The sequence below is a fragment of the Canis lupus genome, chromosome 13 (genome assembly GCF_011100685.1).
Source record: "Canis lupus familiaris isolate Mischka breed German Shepherd chromosome 13, alternate assembly UU_Cfam_GSD_1.0, whole genome shotgun sequence".
Classification (NCBI taxonomy): domain Eukaryota; kingdom Metazoa; phylum Chordata; class Mammalia; order Carnivora; family Canidae; genus Canis; species Canis lupus.
This window is the reverse complement of record NC_049234.1, coordinates 37,118,226-37,142,603: the sequence shown is the minus strand read 5'-3', so window position 1 is coordinate 37,142,603 and position 24,378 is coordinate 37,118,226. Positions and strand designations below refer to the sequence as shown.

The window sequence follows — 24,378 nt, the reverse complement described above, 5'->3', positions numbered from 1 at the left end:
CCTGTTTTGGTGGAAGGGTGGAGGCTGTGTGTGTTGCTGAGTGCCAGGCAGTAGAGGGAGGTTTGGTGAGCACACTTCTGATGCTGTGATTAGCTGCAGGGCCCTGGGGTCAGCGGCCTGGCTCCACCACCTGTGTGGCCGTGAATGGGCCACTTAGAACTCGGGCTGAGGCCTCCTGAGCTGTCAGGTAGAAATCATAACCCTTGTCACCTGAGTGAGTCATTGTGGGGACCAGACAGACATGTGTGTGGTGCTCCATGGCTGGTGTTGAGGACGTGTGTGGGATCGGGTGGGGGTGGGGTGGGGTGTCTACAGCGGGCTTGCGGAGCCAGCAGCCCGTGCTGGTGTGTGATGCTGTGAGCTGTTGGGGAAGAAGGAGACGGGGATGAGCCAGTTCTGACAGCAGAGCAGTGATGGCGGTGTGAGGCTGAGATGGACAGGAGGGGGCAAGCGCAGCCAGTGCCCTGAGGGAGGGGGGTACGAGAAGCACTCTGGGGATGGAGGAGGCCACGGGGCAGGAAAGGCCTTAGCTGCCTTCATAGCCCATGTTCTCTCTTTGCAGCAGGAGTGTCTGCAGCTGGACCGCCTGAAAACCCAGCTCTCAGATGCCATTCAGCGCTATGGCGTGGTACAGAAGGTGAGGCCCCCCAGGGGGTGGTGGTGGACCAGCTGGGTGGGCCTCGGGCCCATGGGCTCCCACTCTGGGTTGGCCTAGTGTGGCTCCATCCCCCAGAGCAGAGGAGGGGCCCAGCCTGTGGACGTTCGGTAGTTACCAGGAGCCACAACCTCCGACCCTGTGTAGTGAAGGAGATTTACCTTCGGGTGCTGCCTGGGAGGCATCTGGCGGGTGGGAAGACCGGGCGTCCCCTGTTCTGACAGGTGAGGACACTGAGACCCAGGGCTTCAATGTGGGAGGGGGACATCCACCCGATTGTCGGCAGAGCCCAGCCCGGCACCCAGCCTTCCTGAGGCCCAGGGCAGCTCCATCCTGTCACGGAGCCGAAGGTGTGCTCTGCTGCCGGCCATCGTCCCCTCCTTGGTGCTCATCTGACCCCTTCTTCTCTCCTCCCCACCTTTTCCGTTCTTCCTATTACAGAAAATTGCAGAAAAGTCCAGAGCACTGCTTCCCACGGCCCAGCGGGGTGGCAAACAGCAGGTGGGTGCTGAGTGACAACTGTGTCCGTGCGCGTCAGGTGATGGCACCACATCCAGGGCCCTCTCTGCTCAGGGCAGAGCCTGTGGAGGCCCCGGCCAAGGGGGTGTGACGTGATGAAGAGCCTTTATGAAACTGGCATTTTGACCTTAGTTCTCTGGCACAGGCCCAGCACGGAGTACCAGGTGCTGACAGTTCCGCTTGCTCTGCGGGACCATCTTGTACCCGACTGGCCCTCCTGGGGGTGGAAACCGGCCCTCCTGGGAGTCCGCCTGGAGTCCTAGAGGAACGGGGAGACAGTGTCTGATGGTGTAACAGCTGAGAATTTTCCAAGAACTCCTGTGATAAACAGGATAAATTTACCCTGACTTGTATCATCATAAAATTTCAAAAACTAAAGACAAAGATGAAAGCCCAAGACAAGAAGTCACGTTATTTTTTGTGGAGCGACAAGACTTATGCCCAACTTCTGAGGTGGAAGCTGGGGGACGACCAGGAGGCATCTTTAAAGCACTGAGAGAAAGAAATTGCTCACGTGGAATTCTACATCCAGTGAAAATACTTTTCAGAACAAAGGTAGAACAAAAACATCTTTAGGGAAACATAAGCTGTGGGAACTTATCACTGACGAATTCTGACAGTAGCAGAGGGAAGGTGGTCCCAGGTGGATGTGCAGCAGCAGGAAGGGGAGGCACGTCCTGGAAACAACTGACACGTGGACTCATCTGAGCTCATCTTGGCTGTTGAGTAATGCTCTCTACCTGTGGGGCTTCGACGCAGAGCAAGTGGAAGAGCTTGCGAGCGGTAGCCCGGGAGGAGTGAGCTGTGTGAAATCATGCAGTGTCTGCATCCTAGAGATGCAGTAGGAGCCCCAGCCTGTGGCAGCTGGCAGTAAACCAGAGGGGCATCTTGTGTTATGCGGGTGATGCTAAAGGACAACACAAGAACATGAAATACAAAGTAAGCTAAAGGAGTATATGAAATGATAAAACAAGCCTGACTGATTTGAAAGAAAGCCAAAAAATAAAAAAATAAAAAAACAGGAAACAAGTTGTAAGACGGTAGATTCATACCAAATTTGTTTATAACTCTATTAGAATGGCCTGGCCCCTCTGATGATGGGGCACAGATTTTCAGACTTGGTTAAATATAAATCCAGAAAAGGAGGGATCCCTGGGTGGTGCAGCAGTTTGGCGCCTGCCTTTGGCCCAGGGCGCGATCCTGGAGACCCGGGATCGAATCCCACGTCGGGCTCCCGGTGCATGGAGCCTGCTTCTCCCTCTGCCTGTGTCTCTGCCTCTCTCTCTCTCTCTTTCTCTCTCTGTGTGACTATCATAAATAAATAAAAATTAAAAAAAAAAATCCAGAAAAGTGTGAGTTAGAGGATGGAGAAAGATACACCGTGAAGCCACAATGCAAAGGCGACTGGTGCCCCGTGCCTGTGTGAGGGTAAGCGACTCTCTTCCTGCACACATGGGCGCGCCTGAGAGGACAGCATGGCCATTCAGATGTAGGACACAGTTCTATATCTGTGCCGAATAACATAGCTTCAAAAACGTAGGACAAAACTGATAGTAATAAAAAGAAAAACAGTAAATCCACAGTCACGGGTGGAGATGTAACACAGCTCCAGAAATGACTGATGAAGGAAACAGGAAAGCTCAGTGAGGATCTAGACGACTCAGCCGGTGCGATTAGTGAGCACACTCCTACCAGGAGTCGCTTACGACACAGTAACCAAGCGCAGGAGAGTGTGCGTTCCCGCAAGGTGCACAACGCGTGCTGGACCTTGAACCAAGCTCCGCAGATTCCAGAGGGTTGACGTGACCCCGAGTACATTCTCGGATCGGCGCGATGAAATTCATCTATGATAACAAAAAGGCAATTTCCAAGGTTGGGAATGAAAAGAATACAATTTGAAGGAACCTGTGAGAGAAGAAATCACAGTGGAAACGAAACTATCGTGAAGTGAACAACAAAGAAAATGCTACAAATCCAGGCTTGGATGCAGCTACAGCAGAGCTCCAAATGCTTTCTTCAGAAAGAAGAAAGTGTGAAAATCACAGAGCTAATTCTCAATCTCAGGAAGCTAGAAAAGCAACAACAAACTAAATTCTAAGAAAATACATAGGAAAAAGCAGAAATCAGTGTAATATATAAGAGATGTGTATTGGACAAATCCAACAAAGTCAAAATTTGTCTTCGTTTTAGAAGGATTAAAAAATCCCCCAAGATTAGTTTTGATACAGAGAGAACGTACAAATTACTAGGATTGAGAATGACAATGACTAGATCATGGATGCTACACACCAGGAAAAATAGAAGCATGAAGATACTATGATAGAATTTATGTCAGTAAATTTGACAGTGTAGGTGAAATATATGTATATATATATTTTTTTTGTTTTAGAAAAAATGTAAGTTACCAAGACATACAGAAAATCTGGACAGGCACCTGGGTGGCTCAGCAGTTGAGCGTCTTCCTTCGGCTCAGGGTGTGACCCTGGAGTCCCTGGATTGAGTCCCGCATCAGGGTCCCTGCAGGGAGTCTGCTTCTCCCTCTGCCTGTGTCTCTGCCTCTCTCTCTGTGTCTTTCATGAATAAATACATAAAATCTCTTAAAAAAAAAAAGTCTGGAAAGTCCAGTATTTATTATAGAAATGATAAAATCAATAATTAAATAATTGGCATTGTTAGAAATCTTAGCAAGAAAACTTCAGACCTAGATGATTTTTAAAAAGATTTTATTTATTTATTTATGAGAGACACACAGACATAGGCAGAGGGAGAAGCAGGCTCCCTGCGTGGAGCTCGATGTGGGACTCGATCCCAGGACCCCAGGATCACGACCTGAGCTGAAGGCAGACGCTCCACTACTGAGCTGCCCAGACGTCCCCAGACCTAGAAGATTTTATTGGTGAATTCTTTCAAACACTTGAGGAATAAATGTTAACAGTTTGTACAAACTCTTAAATAAAATTTAAAAAGGGACCACATCCCAACTTGCTTTACGAGGCCAGCAAACCGTGATGCCAAATTCTTACAAGGGTGTCACCAAAAGGAAAGGAGTGCGTTCTCTTGTGAGCATAGGAGCAAAAACCGTAACCAGACCACTCACAGGCTGGATCTAGCAATATGTAGAAGGGTCACACGTGGTTACAAAGCAGGGCTTGTTCCGGGGGCGCACGGCTGCTTTACATTCAGAAATAACCCACCTGAGCTGCCACGTTCCTAGAGTAAGAACATCCACTCCATCATCTCAATAAAGCAAGAAGAAGAGCACTTGGTAAAATCCAATGCCCACCGAGGGCTCTCAGCAAGCTGGTGCGTAGGAATGCCTCTCATCTGATGATGGGCGTCTTCGAAAGCCTTGCAGTCGGCCCCACGCGTACTGCTGAGCTGTTGGAAGCCTAGCTCCCGAGACTGAGGACGAGACTCGGTGTCTGGTCCTTCTCTTCCTCGCATGCGGGAGGGCGCGTCCAGGGCACTGTGACCGGGGACAGAAGTCAGAGGTGTGGGAATTAGGGAGGAAGAGGCCGCATCAGAGACAGCACCGCTGCGTTATTGGAAAGGGCGAATGAGTCTGCAGATAAACTCCAGGCTCACAGTGATTGTAACGGGCCGTATACGAGGAAACACCGTGTGCGCCCGCGGAGGACAGCGCGCAGATGAAATCCAAAAAGCGATGCCCAGCATCCAGGCTCAGAGGAAGCCTTCCAACAGCTGTTTGAGCAAGGGCGCCGCCGTGCCGTGGGGATGGAGGGGCTGTTCCGGGCTTGACGTTGCACTGGCCAGGGTTTGAACTGGGAAAGAGGACCCCGTTGAGAAAATGGCAAGTCCAAGTCCAAATACTCCTTACTCTTGCATCTCGGAATCACCAGGGAAACAGCGCATTCAGTCCCCGCAGAGACGAGCCAGCAAGATCAGCTCCGCGGGGGGCATGGTCCCCTGTGGCCAGCGGGTCCCTCCTGGTGGTTGACGCAGGGCCGTCGGCTTGCGCACATCCCTCTTGCACCGCAGCAGAGGGTCCCCGTCCCCTCCCCTCAGAGACAGGCGCAGCACTGGGCTTGGCCAGGTGCCATGTGACCGCCCGATGCTGTAGCAGAACAAAGGAGTCTGCGCTGGGTCGGAAACAGGGAAAGACGTTGTCATACGTGGCAGCAAGCCTGGCACAGCTGCGAAGCCTCTGCCTCTTGGTGAGAAAGTGCTCCAGGCCGTGGCTGAGAGGGGCCAGGAGGACAGTACGTGCACAGGATGGCCATTGCCAGCAGGTCCTTTACCGTAACCTACCCCACGCACAAGAAGCACTTCAGCTGGATCGTGGACCTACACGTGAAAGATAAGGCAATGAAGCTTCTAGAAGAGGCCATGGGAGTCTGTCTTCACATCTTTTTGGTGAGCAGACATTTCTTACGTGGAAGAAAAAGTACCAAGTGTAAAGAAGATTAGCTTGACTTCCTTAGGTTAACACACTCTTAACTAAGTGAGGGTAAAGGGAACCCGCAGTGTGACACGTGTTTACGTACGCGTGTCTGGAAGGGACTGATGTCCGTATTAGGTAAACATCTCTCACAAATCAACAAAAAGACTACTCATTTCAAAAACATAAAAAGGCAAAAGCCTTAGGCACGTCTTAGGGGGGGCCCATGTGGCCGGAAAGTGCAGGAGTGTGTGCTCAGTAGGTGTCACCGGAAGCAGGCCAGGTGAGCCCATGATGCCTGGTCACTACACATCCCCCTGCGCCCACAGAGCACTAAAAGCAGCAGACTCGTGGCAGGATACCCAGTGCTGGGAGGATGCGGGGCACCTGGAAGCCTGTGCACGCCCCATGGGAGTGCAAGTGGGTGCCTCCCCTCTGGACAATGAAACTCTTCCCGGATTCACATGTTCTCTCTCCCGTGACCTTGCAGTCCCCGCCCCCCGAAGGGCACGGCCGGTGGAGATGCACATGTGTGTTCACCCGAAATCCCACAGAAGGACGCTCGTAGCCACTGACACGCAGCAGCACAGCGCTGGGAAGGCAGCCAGCCCGCGGTGCCACGGCCAGATCATTTGTGCTGGTTTCACGCACGGAGCCTGTAGCGCCACAAAGAGCCAGCTGTCACCAGCAAGGCCCACCGGCGTGATCTCGGAGTGTGGAATCAACGAAACCAGAGAGGATAGAGGTCCAAACCAGGCCAACACAACGGGCAGTGTTAGGAGCCAGACGGTGTTTTCCGTGGCTGGGGGCAGCGTGATGGCCGGGGGGCTTGAGGGGCACGTTTGGGGTCCTGGCAGCATTCTGTGTTGTGCCCGGAAGTCTTTCCTTTGTAAGAATTGAGACCCATGCACTTGTGATTTGTGCATTGGACTGCAGACGTGTCGTATCTCAGTAAATTTTTTTAAAAAGGAAGAAAACGGTTAGCAGTGTTTCTGAGAAATTATAAAAGATTAGATGATTTCCAGGAATTTTGCAAACTGTAAACAGTACGATGACATATTACCCTATTCAGCACAGGGATTGCTGTGGTACTGACCTCGCAGACTTTGGGGCTGCTGTCTGCAGGCTGGCGGGCCTGGCGGCAGTGAGGGGCGCCCCCTGCCACCCACTCCCACCTGAGCCGAGCGCAGGCCGTGGCCATGAACAGGTCAGCCCTCCCGAGTCGGCCCTCAGGGCCGTGGCCTGCGGCAGCCTCCCCCAGGTCCACAGTCCGTCTCAGACCCCGTCAGGCCCAGCCAGCGGGCAGTGCCAGGTGTGTCTGCACTGGCTCCTCCCCTCGCTGGGGACGGTCGGCAGTCTGCGCTGCAATCAGCCGGCTCGGCGTGGGTTTCCACCAGAGCTCCGCGTGTTCGCGGCCACAGCGGGAAGGACGTGCTTCATCTTCATGTGTTAGCTGGAAATGCGTCATGCTTCCCTGTGGGGGCAGGGTGGGTGGGTGAGCCCCTGGCTCTGGGCGCTGGTGCTATTATTTCATATGGGTGTCAGGGGAACGATCACCGTGGTCATGCCAGTTCTGACATTCTGGGCTCTGCCGGGTGTCCAGAAACTTCCATCAGCTAACAAACATTTATTACTTGGAGAAATTGATGACTGGCCTCGGGCTGCTAAACAGGAGTGGTTTTCCCAAGCCTGTGACTGGCTCGCACCCTGACCCCTGCCCCTCCACCGGGGTCATGGAGATTCCTGTGCGGAGCCCGGGGTCGGAGTGCGCGAGAAAGTGGCCCGTTTCCCAGAGCCCCCGAGAACCCGGGGAGCCTGCTGCGCATCCTCCCGCCTCGGCTCTTCTCACGGGAAACCGCTCTCAGCTCCACGGCCCGGCAGTCACGTTGGTTTGTGGGTTTCTTCCGTACAGAGCGGGATCCAAACCATCGGCCCTGGAGGGAGGAGAAAGCCGTCTTTGTTGGCGGCCTCTCGAGCTGGAAAACCATCACACGGCTGTCCCCTCCGCGCTGGCCCCAGCGCCTTGCCAGCAAATCCTTAATCCCCAAATTGGGCCTTTGTGAGGAGAACAAAGGGGCGCTTTCTGATCCTTTCAGGAGATCAGGTGTCCATGCCATTTCTCATTGCCCTGACTTGTCATGAGCCGGGCCGCTCGGGGAGGGCTGGCCCATACCTGTGCAGGTGAGGGTGTGCAGGCTCCCTTGGCCGTCAGCCGCCGGGTCACTTCCACGGAGCCCCAGACTCCAGGGAAGGTTACACGTAATGTCCTGTGATGCTCCCGTCGCCCAGCGTATCTGACCGCTCTGCTGATTGGTCTCTCCAAGTCGTTGTGGCTTTTCCAGTTCCTTCTGCCACCCTGTCACCCAAGGCAAGCCCCGAAATCTTGTTGAGCCCCTCCTACGTGTGTCTGGGCAAGGGGCCAGGATGGAAACACAGGGCTGGACATCCGTCATGCTCCTCCGTCTGCAGGCTCCACTCCGTGGAGTGGCCTTCTTGCACTTCTGTCCTGGGGTGCACAGACGAGGGGCCCTCGAGCAGCTCTCACCATGGGGATTGTCAGGTGTACCTGAGAGGCTTCCCGAATGCCTCCACCCCAGTGGAGTGGCTGGCTGTGTGACCTGGGACAGGCCCCTGGGGCGGTGGTACCCATGCTGCTCTTGGGGGGGGGTGCCAGCATCTGTCCCGCAGCTCACCCGCACCGAGGGCAGCATAGTCCCTCACGGCTTCCCGTCGTGCTCCCGTGGGCACGTCATCTTCATGTGCACCTGCTGAGACAGTGAGGTGGTGTCCTGTTCACTCCTTGCCCTGACTCTGGGGCGGGGATGTCAGCCCCGTTCCGTGGGGGTGGGGACTGGGGGGAGGAGAAACTAGGGAACTGCCAGGGAGGCACAGCCAACGAGGATTGTGCCCTGGGTCTTGTCGTCTGGGCCGAGGTGCGAGTGGTTAGCAAGGACCCCCACAGGGTCCCTTTTGGCAAGAGCGAGTGTGTGTGTGGTGCCTGGCTGGGAGGCAGGGACAGGCAGACTAGTGCAGTGGTGTGGTGAGGGCCTGGGGACGTGGGGCCGCTGTCCCATCCTGCAGATGAGGACACTGAGGCCCTGAGAGCGCGGTGTGGGCCAGAAGCTGTGGCTCGGCTCTGTGCCAGCCGCTCCTGCTGCTGTCCGCTGGGCACCGCTCACTTCCTCCCGCCCACACCAGGAAGGGGAGGTGGTAATTGCCACCTTGGACCAGTATCACTTGTCAACAGATTTTTTAGATCTTTTATTTTATGTTCATCTATTCACGTATTTATTTCTGTAAAGGCCTCTGCCGACTCTGGGGGAAGAGGTTCCACCCATGGTAGTGTGCTTGGGGGCAGAGCATTGGCTTTGGAAGGAGAACTGGGTCCGTGGGGGCCTCACCATTCCCCCTGGGGGGCCCGTAGCGCCGTCCTCTGGACCTGAGCGTGAGTATGCCCACCTTAGAGGACGTCAGGGGCGCTGCACAGGCACCCGGCCTCCCACATTGCCCCTGCCGTGGCCACTGCTGGTGGTGCTCCCGTGGCCACTGGGCCTCCTGCAGGCCTTCGTCAGAACTGTGCGAGTTGTTGTTTGTGTGCTGTGGTTTCTGTGCCCAGCCAAGTCCATCTGTCCCTTTGCCATCTGTCCGCAGTATCTCAGGCCTGGCGCGGGGAGGCCAGCGTGTGTCCTGAGCGCCTGTGGGTCTGTGGGAGAGGTGGTGGTCTCCCTGCTGCCGAGGCCAGCTGAAGGCTGCCCGGTGGGCCATGCTGGGCCGGCACATGGCCACCTGCCACGTGGCCCTGAGTGGCACAGGGGGGTAAGAAGGTGGCCTTGTCACAAAGGGAAGGGACAGAGCAGGCAGGTGGTCACCTCAGAGGCCTCCTTCCGGGCTGACCAGCGTGGAGTGTCCTGGAGACGTGGAGCCTGCAGAGGGAGGCTGCATGATGGATGTCCAGCCCTGTGTTTCTATCCTGGCCCCTTGCCCAGACACACGTAGGAGGGGCTCGACAAGATTTCGGGGCTTGCCTTGGGTGACAGGGTGGCAGCTGTACCTGCCGTCTGTCCCTGTGCCGGTGCGCTCTCTGGGCAGGAGGAGGGTGCTGTGGGCAGGAGAGGAGCCCAGGAGGCCTGGGGAGGCTGGGGGTGGAGTCAGCCGGGGGCGGGGCCAGATGGGGCAGAGTCTGCCGGGGGCGGGGCCAGACGGGGGCGGAGCCAGTGGGGGGCGGGGCCAGCCGGGGGCGGGGCCAGATGGGGCGGGGCCAGCCGAGGGCAGAGTCAGTTGTGGGTAGAGTCAGATGGGGCTGGAGTCAACCGTCTGGGGTCAGCTGGGGGCGGAGTCAGGCAGGGGCGGGGTCAGCTGGGAGAGTTTGCTGTTAGGTGGGGGCGGAGTCATCTGGGGGTGGGGTCGGCCAGGGGCGGAGTCAGCTGAGGGGGCGCCCAGCTCCAGCCAGGGTCTGTTCAGCGGGGCCCACCCCCCCAGGCTCCCGTGCACCCCGGCACCCGTGCAGGGTCCTCTCCACGTCCAGCCCTGGAGCCCCTCTGTGTTGGAATTGGGGCCTGGAGCCCCAGATTCTCGTCCTGCCTGTTCCGGGTTCCTCGGGCTCTTGGCTTCAGTGTCCTCGTCTGTAAAATGGGCTCAGCGCTCCTTCGCAGAGCGCTCGGAGTGTCAGAGACCCCCGGCTCCAAGGAGCTGTGACAGAGTGCAGGGTCGCTGGGTGGCTCTGCCCATCCTCCAGCCTTTTGTGTTGTCCTTTGATTTCCTTCTCCTACACACGCACACGTACACACATACACACACGTATGACATCCCTGCACCCACACGCCCCACCCCTGACCTGAAGCAGAGCTCGGTGGACTTGGGGGTGCGTGTGAGCCTTTGCCTGGCTTTCTGATGGGGTCAGGGGTTGAGGCGGGCACATGGTCATCTTTGCTGTGGCACATTTTCTGCATGAAGCCACCGCTCTGGAGTGGGGCCCGTTCCCACTTCCTGCACCCCTTCAGCTGTGGGGTATCCGGAGTTGAGACAGAGCCCCACAGGCATCCCTGCTCTCTCTCAGGACCTGACACCTGACTCCCAGGGGAGGACATTGCCTCTCCTGTACTCAGTGTCCTATCAGAAAGCAAATAGTTAAGTGAAGGGAAAAGCCTCATTTTATTGAATTCCAGGATTTGGTAAATTAAAGCAATCAGTACAGAATGGAGTGACGTAAAGCCCTCTGGCTCCTCTTCCCTGGGGCCCGGTCTCAGCGAAGGCGTGTGCAGGACACGCAGTCCCAGGTGGTGACTGTGCCCTGCCGTGTGGGAGGCCAGGCCTCCACCTCACTCCCCTGCCTGGCAGCTAGACCCCGGCTGTGACCTGAACGGGCTCTTGGGCTCACAGCCCCTGTGAGAAGCTGCATTTGTGTCCATGCGTGAAGGGGTGTTTCTCGGGTGTTGGCAAGGGCAGGGAACACGAGGAGCCGTCCTCCAGCAGGGCTGTGGGGGGGCCTACCGAGTGTGCCCCAAAGCCCGGCCTGGGATGGCCTGGGGTGGGCACGGGGCATCCGCCTGACCTGACCCTGATCCCTGCAGCAGGCCTGCGAGCATATCCCCCGCCCCCTGCAGCAGGGCAATGGCCCTGTGGTCGCGGCCCCCCGTCAGGGCTGCAGAACCTGGACTGTAGGTCCACACCCCTCCCGAGAGCTCTGAGTGGGGGGCATGCAGAGCCCTGGAGGCCCCTGAGGCCTCGACAGGGAGCTGCCTGCCGTGAGCCGGGGGAGAAGCTGTGCCCTGGGCCGGGTGGCAGCAGGGCGCACCGGGGCTAACTGCTCTCTCTGTTGCCAGCAGAGTCCCCGGGGCCCTTTTGCTGAGCTGCCTGATGATGAGAAGATCTTTAATGGGGGTGACGGCATGTGGCAGGGCCAGGAGCAGGCGCTGCTCCCGGAGATCACCGAGGAGGACCTGGAGGCCATTCGGCTGCGTGAGGAGGCCATCCTGCAGATTGAGGTGAGGACCTGGCCTGGCCGGTGTGGGGGGTGTGATTGTGTGTGTGACTGTGCCAGTGGCCCTCGTCCCTGCGTGCTGGAAATGCACTGAGAACACGGGGGATGCGGCTCTGCCAACAGTGGGGCCCGAGCCCCCTGAGCCCCTGCGAGTGGCCGTGGGTGCATTCTTCCCCCTGGGTCTCCTCATCTGCCCCTGGAAGTTGGAGCTGCTTCCAGGGGTGAGTTTCTGGACACATGTCAGAAAACAGCTTCTTGTAGAAAAACAGGAACCCGGGCAAGTTGGTAAAGTGAGTCACCAGCTCAGGACCTTGTGCTGTGTTTGTTGTCCCACCCTGAAAAGAGGTGGATGCCCCCACCCCCGCCCAGGGAGGCGGGGTTCAACCCCTTACCTCTGAGGCCCCCACCCCACCTTGCCCACTGCCTCCAAGAAGCCCCCTCTTCACACCTTCCTGTTCCTCCTGGCAGGAGGCAGCGTGCGACACGGGCTGCTCACTGTGCTGGGAACGCGCATCTGCGGCCCTCCCCGTTGGCTCGGCAAGACCGGCTTCCCACAGCCGCTGAGGAAGGGGTAGCGCATGGTCGCCCCTGAGGACGCGGGGTGCCAGGGTCCCAGGAGGCAGGAGGGGGGGGCTGCTCCTCTCTCTTTGGCTCAAGAACTGAGGTCCCTGTAGGAAGGGCTGGGGAGACCCCTGGCACAGTCTGTGGATGCTGTGGAGAAGGGGCAGAGATTGGGAGGCCAGGCGGGCGGGAGTGGGTGCCACGCTCGAGGAAGGTGCCAGGGAGCTGATGCCACCCACCCAGTGCTGGCCCCAGGGCCGTGAGGACGTGGGCGGAGTGAGGGCTGACCCTGGGCGAGGCCAGGAGCCCCTGAGCAGGAGGCCCCCAGAGGGTGGAGCTGTAGGCTGAGCTCAGGTGGCACCTCAGCATCCTGCTGGCCGGGCCCTGGGGAGACCCCACTGTGTGGATCACGGCGGCCCCCAGGACGGGGTTCAGGGGAGCCCCTTGTGTGAGTGGGGCCTGGGCAGAGGGTGGGCTTTACCGGGGTGATTGCCCCATCAGCCAGGATGGAGGAGCCCGGGGCTCTAGGCCCCCCAGGACCTGGGGTAGTGTGGGACCCCCCCCCCAGATCCAGCCAGTCCCGTCTGCAGCCCTCAGAGCCCAGGGTCAGCAGGGGGACTGCCATGGCCAGCCTCACGGGGAGCAGCTGGGAGCTTGTGTCCCTCTGTGTGGCACGAGGGTGACATGGATGTGCCCCCCACCGCCTCTCTCCCCGTTGTCCCTCCCAATTCCAGGCCCCCTCCCCCGGCCCTGGGGGCCGGCCTGTTACTGCCTGACCGACCGTCAGGCCTGACGCCCAGGGCCCTCTGTGGCTTGCCTGACGGATGACGTGTTGAATGAACCTGTGCAGCTGGCCACAGTGGCTGTTGTCCCCAGAGACAGAGACCTGGGTCCTGCACCCCATCTGCGCTGCCCTCTGCTGCCCGGGGGAGGACCCACAGGCAGCCTCTCATCCTCCCCTGGCTTCCACGGTCCCCATGTGGGCAGTTGCCCATGGCCACCAGGGCCTTCAGCTGCTGCCCCTGGGCGCCCTGTCCAGGCGGCTCTCTGGCTGCTGGCCCGGCCCTGGGCCCTCTCCCTAGCAGTGTGGCCGTCCAGGGCTGGGATGGGGGCCCGGAGCCCCTCACCCCTTGCTTCTGTCTGGCTCTGCTGCTTCCGCGGCTCCTGCAGGGCTGCCTGGTCCTGGGGTCCGGGTGCCCTGCCCCCCCCGGCTCACCCTGCCCCCCTCACCGTGCCCCTCTGCTCAGCCCAGCTTCACCCCGGTCAGCCCTGCTCCATCCCGCTCAGTGCTGTCTGGTCTCACTCAACCTTGCAGCACCCTGCCCCACTTATTCCCCACCCTTCAGCCCTGCTCCACTCCACCCAGCTCAGCCCCACCCCACTCCCCCCTGCTCAGCCCGATTCAGCCCCCCTCAGCCCTGCTCCTCCCCGCTCTGCTCTGCAAGCCAGGGCTCTTACACACAGGCCTTAGCACAGCTGCCCTGGGGCCTGGACTCAGCTGTGCTCTGCCCTGATCCCTGACCCCTGGCCTCCTGGGCCTGGACCTTCCCAGCCCGGCTCCTCCATCCCATCACCAGGTACTAGCAGCGTGGTGTGGGGCAGTCCCAGGCCCTCCGTGGGGGTACCAGCCCCTCCCATCAGGCCCCCGGGTGTGTGGAGCCTTGGAATGCAGGGCCACGCTGTCCAGCCAGCCTGAGACACCCCCGCCCCACTCGCTCCCCCACATAGCCTGCAGGTTGGGCCGGTGGCATAGTGTGGAGCCCAAGGGTCTCTTTGTCTTGTTTCCGTGAGGAGACTAGAGTTGGGGGCGGGGAACACCTGTGTGCGGGTGGAGCTCTGGGGACACCCAGTGTGGAGAGCTGTGCCTGGCTGTTGGGTAGCTGCTTACTGCCCGGGGGATGGCCGTACTCGGCCTGGGGGCTCTGGACAGCCCTGCAGCGGGACCTGCAGAGGGAGCCATGCCAGCCCGGGCACACACACACAGGCAGGATGCGGTCACCCCTTCCTGAGGGGGGTGGCCACACTCTGGGGCCCATGTGGCCTGAGCTGGTGGCTCCCGGGCCGGGGGCCTCGGGGGGCTGTGCTGGGCCAAGGTGAGCAGCGTACATGCAGTACGTGCAGGATCGGGGTCGGTGGATGGGTCCCTGCGACGGGGCGTGGAGGGGGTTTTGGGGCACAGCCCCTTCCTCCAAGCTAGCTCCTGGCCGCCCGGGCTGCAGGCGAAGAGGCCCCTCACTTCTTTTCCCGGGGGACTGGGCTATCTCAGGAAGGTGGCTTGTCCGTTGTCCTCATAGCTGTGGCCAAGACCACCTGTGGTCGTGTGGCCTGTCACTACCAGAGCCGCCGGTCAGGCAGGAAGAGCAGCCTCGCTGTGGCGGTGGGCAGGCTGGCGCCTGGAGGGTGGTGGGGGCAGGAGGTGGAGGCTGGAGAGGCCACTGTGGGTGTAGCGGAGGCTTCCTTGACCCCTTGAGGGGAGGGGTGGCTGGCCTCGGGTGGCTCTTGGTCGCAGAGGGGAGGGGGAAGCCTGGTGGGGTCACTGCCCGGCCACGGGAGCGCCAAGGGGTTCCTTCTGGAAGCTTCGGTGTGTCTGTAAGACGGGGCAAGGACACCAAGCTCTGAGGCTGAGGGAACAGGAAGGACCTTTGTCAGCCGGCCCGTGCCAGTGTGCTGCGGTGAACCACCTGGCAGGGGCCTCACCTGGGCAGAGCCAGAGCAGGCGGGGGTGGGGGGCAGGGCACACCCCCAGCCCTGTCTCCGGGCAGGACTTTCCTGTCCAGCTTCTCTGCGTGGAGGGTCCACGGTGCTTCTGTGACCTAGCCTTGGAGGTCACGCGGCCTCCCCTCGGCCCTGCTGGTTAAGCGGCTGCGGAGGCCTGCCCCGCCTCCCTTGGCAGAGGCGCCAGGGTCCTTGTTGGGAGTAGCGTGGCAGGTGTGTTGGGGTGGCTCCCAGCCCCCCGGTGCCATTTCGCGGGCCGTACACCCTCCCCCGGTCCCTTCCCGCCAGCTGCCCTGGCACGTGCCTGCCTAGAACCTGTTCCTCCAGACACTCGAGCGACTTCAGGACTCCTCTTGACCTTCGGGTCGTGACTCAGTGGGCCCATCAGACATTCCAGCCGCCTGTGTGTTACATGTGACATGTTGAGTGATGGACCACGTTGTCGGTTTTTCTCTTCACGAGAGCGAAGCCCCGTGGAGGCAGGATGCTTGCCTGTCCTAGTCCCCGCAGGTTCCTGGCACCACAGACGACATGCGACACTCGCTGGGCACTCGACAGCTCTTCATCGAACAAACAAACGGACTAGTGGAAGGGTGAAGGATGGGTGGTGGGAGACGGAGGGGGGTGGACGGAAGACTGGATGCCTGGGGGTGCAGGGAGGGACGTGCGTGGTGTCCGCGCGGGGGCCGGTGGATGGATGGCTGGTGGGTGGAGGGATGAATAAGTTTGGCGTGTTGGGGCTCCTAGCGGATCTGTGACTTAATAAGAGGGCTGTGTCGCCTTTATTTATATGCATCATCAGCCCTCACAGAAGCCTGCGACAGTGAGCGCTCCTGTGCTCCAGTTTTATCAGAGCCGATGCGGAGGCTTGGAGAAGCCGCGTCACTTGGCCCGGCCATGCGGCTCGTGTGGCAGGGACCGGGCCCAGGCTGCAGGACGGAGGAGCGGGGCTGTGCTCGCGGTGCCACCCCCATCCCTGCCTCTCCCTCGGCCTCTCCCAGACGGGAAGGGTGCAGGCGGCCACCGGAGTGTGGCGTCCAGAGCGGGTGTGAAAGGAAGGAGGCAGCCTCTGCGGCCCTGCTTGTCTCACCCCTGCAGCCCTGGTCTACCTTACCCCTACGGCCCTGCTCCGCCTGCCCGTGCCACCCCGCTCTGCCTCACCCCTGCGGCCCTGCTCTGCCTCACTCCTGCGGCCCTGCTCCGCCTGCCCATGCTGCCCTGCTCTATCTCACCCTGTGGCCCTGCTCTGCCTCACCCCTGCAGCCCCACTCTGCCTTGCCCCTATAGGCCCCACCTTGCCTCACCTACAGCCACTTACTTAATCCTGGTTGAGCCTGGCTCTTCCTGTCTGGGGGTAGGGCAGCACCTCGCCTCCCAGGGGCCGGGGAGGTTGAATGAGACAGGCAGGCGCCCCTAGGCATTGCCAGCAGGTAGCAGGCCCCCGTCTGGCCGACTGAGCTGGAGCCCAGGTCGTGTACCCACTCCCGGCCCGGGCCACCCACCAGGCCCGACTGCCGAGTCTGCACTGGGCTCCCCTGCCCGGCCCCCCTCACCCGATCTCACCTCGAGGGCTGCGCGCCCTGCTCCCCTCCCTGGTGGAGCGCTGTATCACCTGACCCAGCACATTAGCTGCTCTGTTGCCATGGCGGCCTGGCAGGCCCAGGAGGGGCGAGGCTGGGGCTGGGTGGGGGGACAGGGGGGCCTCCCGGCTGGCGGACCCCAAGGCCCAGCTACCTTCCCTGAGGTCGGCCCTGCGCAGCCAGACCTGGGGCGCGGGGCGTTGACGTAGCAGATGACTAAAATATGTGACTAGATGAGTGAAATTTGGCGTTCCGTTAACTGGAACAGTCGTGTTTATAGGTGGATGATTGCCAAGATCCTAATTATAAGAAGAGATTGTGTAATAGAAAAAGTGCGGCGGTGTTTTATTTCTTTCTGTTCCTAGGAGTGAGGGGGGCACACAGGTGCACGCGAGCGCACATGCACACGCATCGCGGTTTTACCGTGTCCCGTGCAGGGCTGTTAGTCTGCGGTGCCAGTAGAAGGAGAGAAAGAAGATTCCGTGAGAGCTTTTAATGAGCTCTAGTTTTAGAAGCAATCAGGAAAATAATTGCATGATTTAAACATTTACTAAGTTGAGGTGTTTTGAGTTTCTCTCTGTCGCCCACTCTCCCGCTTTCTGGGGCCCACGCCTGGCGCGAGGCTCCCGGCGCCTGCCGCCCTCACGCGCCGCAGCTGGTGCCGCTGCCCTCCCTCCCCGGGGGTGCCGTCCTGGGGCGGCTGCGGGGGCTTCTGGGCGGGCCCACCCTCCCTCAGGCTTGTGACCAGCCTGGCTCCGAGCCCCCCGCCCTGGTGAGGACCAGGCTTCTGGCTGAACGGGGCTTGCACCCAGGCTCCTGGGGGAACCCGCATCTCCAGCGTACCCCCCCAGGCGTGCCCGGGAGCTGGGCCTCGTGTGCCCTTGGCGTCCTCCTCTAGGGGCCGAGGCCCGGGTGCCCAGGTGCCCAGCACAGTGACTGGAGGGCCATTGCCCACACCAGTGGTTCCCGTTTGCGTGAAGGAGGCTGCCCGCCCACGCCTCCCCCGCGCTGGGGCCCTGTCTGGGCGGATGGGCAGCTCCGTCCCCAGAGCCTGCCTACTGTCGCTGCCCCATCCATTCTGCAGACGGCCTGGATGCTGGGATGAGAGAGACGCAAACCCCTCGCCCCCAGGAAGTCCCGGCACCTGGGAGCCGTCATGCAGGAGGCGCAAACCCCAGGCACAGCTGGGTGGAGAAGACCCGTCCCAGGAGCACGGCCTCGCGGCTTGTCCGTGGACTTCCAGGAGGCTGCTGCCTGGGGTCTGGAAGGGCTCAGCAGCCCCTCCCCATAGTCCTCTGTCCTGTTTCCCTCCTGAGGGGGGGGCCCCACGTGTGTCCCCCTGAGGCGTCCCTGTCCTCTCAGCCCTCCCCCCTGGAGGGGCCGACTGAAGCACACGGGTACCCTGGGACTGCCTCTCATCCTTCATTCCTCCCCAGCATGGCTCAGTTATGTTTTTTGAGCAAGGAGAGCCTTTATCCACAAAGATTGTCACAATAGAGGATGCCTTGCCAAGAGGAGAATGCTGGGACTGTGGGATGTGCGGGAGCTGGGGAAGCAGGGGCCCGTCCCTGTGTATAGGGCAGAGGGGTGGGTGAGGGCTCTCTGGGTCAGGGGGTGTCCAGGCCTGGGGAGGGAGAAGCCGAGCCCAACGTTGGTTGCCAGGCCTTGGACCGGACGTCAGCTCGCCTCGTTCGAGGCACAGAGTGCAATGCGGGGCTGTGTCTGGCCTTTTCCTGGATGAACAGTGGGGTGTCCTTGAGTCCATCCCTGCTGGGGAGAGGGTCTCAGTCACATGGAGGAGGGGTTCTCTGCAGAAAGCACTTTCCAGAATACCAGAGGGGGGCCAGGTTGTTTGTGTCCCTGTGTCCAGGAGCCCTGCCCGAGCTTCTGTTCAAGACGAATGACGTTTATGGGTCGCTGACCGAGAGGGTCATGGGTCTAGGGATGAAGCAGGGGCTCGGGACCGTCTGCTGGGGACGAGGGCCGGCCTGGCCTTGCTCCTGCGGCATCAGCCGGAGTCCCTGCTCGGAGGCAGGGTCTGAGTGTTGGGCGTTGTGAGAAGAGGGAGGCCTGGTGTAAAGAAGTGTGTCTGTGCCAGGAGACTGGACGGCCAAGAGGCCGGGAGGGGGAAGCCCCCTGGTGTGCAGCCCTGTGGTGCAGGGCCCCGGGGGCTCGGCCCAGGGTGGGTCACCCGCGTCAGCTCCCCGTCCTCTGCGCACCGGGGGCTCCAGAGTTGGAGCACAGGTGCCCGGCTGTGCATGTCTGCGCCTGCCTGGCGGGCCAGGCTATCCCTGTTCCAGGTTGCCTGTCTGCTGGGCCAGCCGGGGTGGACAGGAAGCCTTCCACCCCCGCTCCGCCCCAGGCAGAGCCCCAGGTGGGGGCCTGGCAGGTGTCACAGTGTGTGGGCGATGGCAGGGACCTGGCTGAGCCAGGGACGGCTCCTGGCAGCGTCCTGGGGACAGCTCGCCACAGAAACCCTGTGGCAGAGACTTTGTGAAGCCGGCTGGCAGCAACGGCTCATATGTTTGCAGCGAGTTGGAAAACTGCCTTGACCGCAGCATCTCTCAGGAGGCCTCCCCCGAAGTCCGGAACGTGAGCCGGCCTGGGGACACCGTGTTCCGTCCTGGCTGTCCCAGGTTATGGGGGTCAGTGCCTTGCAGACGGGGAAGAGCCAGCACACCCGCGGTGTGTACGGTGGGCGCCTCCACCCCGGCAGGCAGCTGGGGGTACCGGGACCCCTGCTCAGCAGCGCCTCTCCCCGCCCTGTCCTTCACTGAGGCTGTGTCCCTGTGGGCAGCACCACACCAGCCGGGCCCCTGCTGCCCCTGCCCGAGGGAAGAGATCCAGCGCTCGCCGCTGAACCACACCCCTGCCCTTGGGAGAGTCTTACTCTCTCAGTGACTCGGTTTCCCTGTCTGCCCTGTCTGCAAAGTGGGGGTACCAGCAGGTGTGCTCACACACAATACAGGGAGACCAAGTTACCTTAGAAAGGCTCCTAAGAGTCCCTGAGTCCAAGGGCACCAGGGCCAGGTGCGCTGACCCCAGACGCGCCTCATGTGAGAGAGGCCTGGGTGACCAAGGTCGGGGTTGGGTGTGGCTGGCCTGTGCCCGGCCGCTGCCAAGGTCGGGGCGGAGCTTGGAAATCTGGGTGGTGAGGCGGTCTGACCCAGGCCCTGCTGAGCCTGCAGCCTTTACCGTGTGACCTTTAGGCGGGAGCCTAGGCCTGGCCTCCCTGGCCGGTGGCTTCACTCCGGGAGGGTTGTGGTGACAGGGATTCCAGAAATGGGCCCAGGCCCTGGGCCACCCCGCACCCACCCCTGGGCTGCAGTCCTCCAGGGCCGAGACCCACGGGCTCCGTGCTGGCCGCCACCTGCCCAGCCCCGGGCCCTGTTTGTGCAGAGTGGCCGTCTGCCCTGCGCCGTGGTTAAGGCCGTAATTGAATTGCAATTGATAGAACACGTAGGTTTAAGATCATGCTAATTGCTTCATTTCCCAGAACACTCCTAAAAAGAAAATGAATTTCCCTGTAATACTGTGCAGTGAGGGAAATGACCCTTGTTGAAATCGGTCCAGGTTCCAGAACGAGCTGCAGAGCGGGTGGGCCAGGGCGGGGTTCACACTCCCTGCCTCCCCCACCCCTCGCACTGGCCTGAAGGAAGCTTCCCTGACTTGGGCTCAACCCTGGCCGTGTGCCAGGCTCCCAGGGGAAGCTTTGGTTTTGCTCACGTGATGGGTGAGGAAATCTGGCCCGAGGTGAACGGTCTTGTCCAGGGTTACCTGGCTGGCCAGTGGAGGAGCTGTCCCTCGCAGGGTGGCATTTGGGGAAGGGGTGGCCTTAGGGGCAGCGGACATAGGTGCCAGTCCCAGCCCTCCTTCTGCCAGAGGCCCTGGAGCTCACAGACGCCCTGGAGTGTCCACAACCTTTCCTGTAGATGGGTGTCGTGACCTGGACTCGGGTGCTGACAAGCATGATGGCCGTGTGTGGCGTGTGAATGTTGTGGCCGCGTCCCTCAGGAGCATCACTGCTACTTTGCTGGCCAATGGAGTTAAGAAAGTTGGACAGCATGGAAGATGCTAGACTTGCTTAAGTGGGCACCCTAGATCCCCTTGGTCCAAATCTCTACTCCTTACCCTGTTCACTAGCTTCATGAAGCCGCTCAGTCTTTCCACGGCAGTGGGACTACTCTCCACGCACCATCCATCCATCCACAGTCTATCCCTCCACCTACCCATCCATTCATTCCTTATCCATCTGTTCACCATCTATCCACTCATCCATCAATTCACCCATCTATCCACTTGCATCTCACTCTCCATGCATCCACCCATCTATCCACTTGCCCATCCATCCATCCACCATCCATTAATCTAGTATCCATCCACCCATCTCTTCGTCCACCTGTCCATCCATCCATCCACCATCCGTCTGTCCATGCACCTACCCATCCATCCATCAATCCATCCACCCATCTACTATCTATTCATCCATCTACCCATCCACTATCCATCGATCCATCATCCATTAATCTAGTATCCACCTATTTATCTATCCACGCACCATCCATCTATCCATGCATTTACTCATCTATCCATCCACCCACCCATCCATCCATCCACCATTCATCTTTTCATCCATCCACCCATCCACTATCCACCATCCATCTGTCCATCTGTCCACCCACTCATCCATCCCGCTCCTTCAGGATTTATTGAGCAGCACCTGCATGCTGGCTGGTGCCAAGTGCTGGGTGTACAGAGAGAGAAAGGTACCATCCTTCAGTCAAGGGCGACAAAGCAAGGACGGGGAACAAGGTGTCTGTAGGACTGACGGGTGCAGACACTGTGGGCAGCATTGCCTGCAGCCCTCCAGGGCCCGACCCTGGGTCCTCTGTATCCAGTGAGGGATCTTCCAGCCCAGAGAGCTTGTGGTTTAGCCTCAGGGTCAGGAAAGAGTATTCAGATCGAGCCGTGTCTCTGACTTGGGGGGTGACCCAGGGCTGTTGCTGGATCTTAGCTTTCATTTAGCACTCCCTGAGGGCTGTGCCCTTGACCTCTGCACCTAATGGCCATCCTCTTGTTTCCACAGAGTGACTTGTTGGATGTAAACCAGATCATCAAGGACTTGGCCTCCATGGTGTCAGAGCAAGGCGATGCCATCGGTGGGTACCTGTGCTGCCCTCTAAACCACCTGCCCACAGACACTTGCCCTTTCCCCCAGGTGTGGGCAGGGCTGCCTCCCAGGTGAATGACACCCAGGGGGTTTGAGGTCTGAGCATGTGTTGCCCTCCCTCCTCGTGTCCCCAGGTCTCCTCAGCTCCTCAGGCAAGGCTGTGGTTGGGGAGGCTCATGCAGGAGGGTGGCCCGCCCATTCTGCTCATTGAAGAGTCTGGGCCTCCATGCTTCCCCCTGGGTCTTCCTCCCACTCAAGGACTCCCCAGGGTGAGGACAGGCTGTCCTGGGTGGGGGTGGGGTTGGGAGGGGGTTGAGGCTGGGGGTTGAGCAGATTCCCCAGCAGAGAGTGCTGCAGATGTGGAGCCCAGAGCCACCTTGGAGCCGGCCACTTCTCAGGAAACGGGTGTGGTAGGGACAAGGCAGTGCCAGGGGCGGGCCCGTGTCCCCTCCACGTGAGTGTTCCTTCCACATGAGGACCTCAGCCCCGTCCAGCCTGGCCTCTCCCCGCGAGATGGCCATGTGGTTCTCCCTGCTACTGGCCCGAGTACCTGGGAGCCCTGAGCGGGTGGGCCCAGAAGCGTGGGACTGACTCCTGGCACCCAGAGCCGCTGGCAGCACCGTCAGCTCCCAGCCAGGGTTCTGAGGTCTATGTGTCCTGCTCCCCACAGGGCAGCCCGGCCGTCCCCCTGGCTGTGCTGCACCCCCAGGAGATGGGGGCCTGGGCGGGAGGGAGCGCTGCCCCCTGCGGCTGCTGTCCAGCAGGCTGACCTGTGCTCTTTCCAGAACCTGGGCTGCATGCAGGGCTGTGCTCGGTGGCTGCCCCAACAGGCTCTCGCGTTGCTCGCCGCAGGCCCCGCCTGGGATCCACAGCCTCCCACCCCGTACCCCTGTCGTCAGCCTCAGCATGGCTGCCGCAGCCACTCCCACCTCTGGCCGCTGTCTCCGGGCGGGTGTGCAAGTGTTCTGTCCACTGCAGACATCACCCAGACGGTTGCTCCGTCCCAGTGACAGACTGATCGGGAGGGGCCATCTCCAGGGGAGGGGGAGAGGGACAGGCGAGGGCTGACTCGTGGCCGTGGGATCAGGGCCTGGGGACCCTGGGGCACCAGGAGAGAAGCAGCGGAGACCTCGGGACCCCACCGCGTGCTAACGTGGGTGATCCTGCCGTGACAGATGAGGGGCGGGGGCCCGTGTGCCCCTCTGCAGGGACAGTGGAGGCCACGAGCCTGGCGGTGCTCTGCTCCCCGGCCCGTCAGCTGGCCTCTGCTTGCTCCCTCAGCCTCCGGTGCCTTTCCAGGGTCCAGCAGCAGCAAGGCCCCGTGCCGGCCGAGCTCCAGCCCAGAGCCAGCCGTGGCGGCCCTGCTGCCCGGGCTGGGCTGTGCGCCCCCGCGGCCAGGCCCCCACTGCCGCACCAAGACGCGCAAGCCCAACTTCAGCCCCCAGGAGACGGAGGTGCTGGTGCAGAGGGTGACACGCCACTACCCGCTGCTGTTCGGGGCGCTGCGGGGCACGCCCTCCCGGAAGCACCGCGTGTGGAACAAGATCCTGCAGGCGGTGAACGCGCTGGGCTACTGCCGGAGGGACCTGGGTGACCTCAAGCACAAGTGGCGGGACCTGCGTGGGGCCGTGCGCAAGAAACTGGCGGAGCGCCCACGGGCCCCCGGCCTCGTCCTTACCCCTGTGGAGCGCATGGTGGCCGAGACCTTCTCAGCCCCAGCACCCCTAGGCGAGGGCCGGGCCGCCGAGCCCCTGCCAAGTAAGTGGGCCCCCCAGGCCTGCCCCGTGCCAGGGTTCAGGGAACGGCCCCAAGGAGCAGGACCCTCGGGGAGGGCAGGGGGCTGGTGGGGATGACCGCCACCACGTGGTGCCTCTCTGCTTCTAGATGGGGAAGGAGCCGGGGGTCGGAGGGCCCTGCTGCCCCGGGGAGCAGGGGAGCGGGGGCTCAGGCTCAGCCTCGTCCTGACCCCAAGCTGGGAGCCCTTCTGGGGGTGCCCTCACCCTGACACAGCACGGCCAAGGGCCTCCAGAGGCTCGGGGAGCAGAAGATGAGGGGCCGGCTCCCCTCCCTGTCGCCAACCCCATGTGGGGGAGGGGACCACCCTGACCCCTTCCTGTGCTCTCATCATCTTGGGGGCTCTTCTCCCCCAGACCAGGCGGCCTCCAGTGGCTCTCAGCTTCCCAGGGCACGCTGACCCCCCCCCCCTGAGCTCATGCGTCCACTGACAGGGTCCTCTTTTGCTGGAAGTTTCTGTGCCTGGTGAGGAAGGCTTAGGGTGCTTGGTGGGGTCTCTCTGCCACACACAGCCACCTCCAGCCTCAGGGTGGTGCTGGCTTGGACTCCTGGTGCCACCTCCCTCCGTGCCTCCTCCCGCCGCCCCTCCTCCTCAAGACGCCTCTGAACATCCTGGTCAATCTGCACGAAGTGGCTGCGCCCCCTTGACTCTGCAAAGATGGACTCTCGGCTTCCCGGGGAGCTGCTGGAAGCACCGTGGGGACGAAGCCCGGAGCGGGACCAGCCCCCTCCTGAAGGCTGCAGAGTGGACAACAGGACTCAGACCTGAGGGCCAGTCAGGGACCTCAGATGCCCCGGCAGATGGCTACGGCGGAGCTTCTAGCTTCTAGTGTGCTGGGTGGGAGATGCACACAGGCGCTGCCCTTCCCTGGGGGCTGGCCTGGGTCACGGGCCTGGGAGATGCCTGGGTCAGGGCCGGCCTGCCAGCCCAGGGGAGGCCACACTGTCCTGCAGGCAGAGCAAGGCCTGGTTTTGGGGTGCTGCAGGGTAGGGTGTGCACACCTG

The 24,378-nt window shown here is 60.9% G+C and overlaps 1 protein-coding gene across 12 annotated transcripts in view; it reads left to right on the top strand.

Moving 5' to 3' along the window:
• TSNARE1 (t-SNARE domain containing 1) overlaps positions 1 to 24,378 on the top strand; it is a 103,304-nt gene that overhangs the window by 71,935 nt on the left and 6,991 nt on the right. For 8 of the 12 annotated variants that reach the window (XR_005368846.1, XR_005368844.1, XR_005368843.1 and 5 more), the window contains 5 exons: positions 563 to 637; positions 1,097 to 1,156; positions 11,396 to 11,557; positions 21,496 to 21,568; positions 22,861 to 23,337. Coding sequence is in view for 9 of the 12 variants with exons in the window: in XM_038555660.1 (XP_038411588.1) it covers positions 563 to 637; positions 1,097 to 1,156; positions 11,396 to 11,557; positions 21,496 to 21,568; positions 22,861 to 23,337 (847 nt within the window). In the remaining 3 variants the exon portion in view is untranslated. The remainder of the gene's footprint in view (positions 1 to 562; positions 638 to 1,096; positions 1,157 to 11,395; positions 11,558 to 21,495; positions 21,569 to 22,860; positions 23,338 to 24,378) is intronic. The other 4 variants (XM_038555658.1, XM_038555657.1, XM_038555659.1 and 1 more) reach the window with 4 other exon arrangements.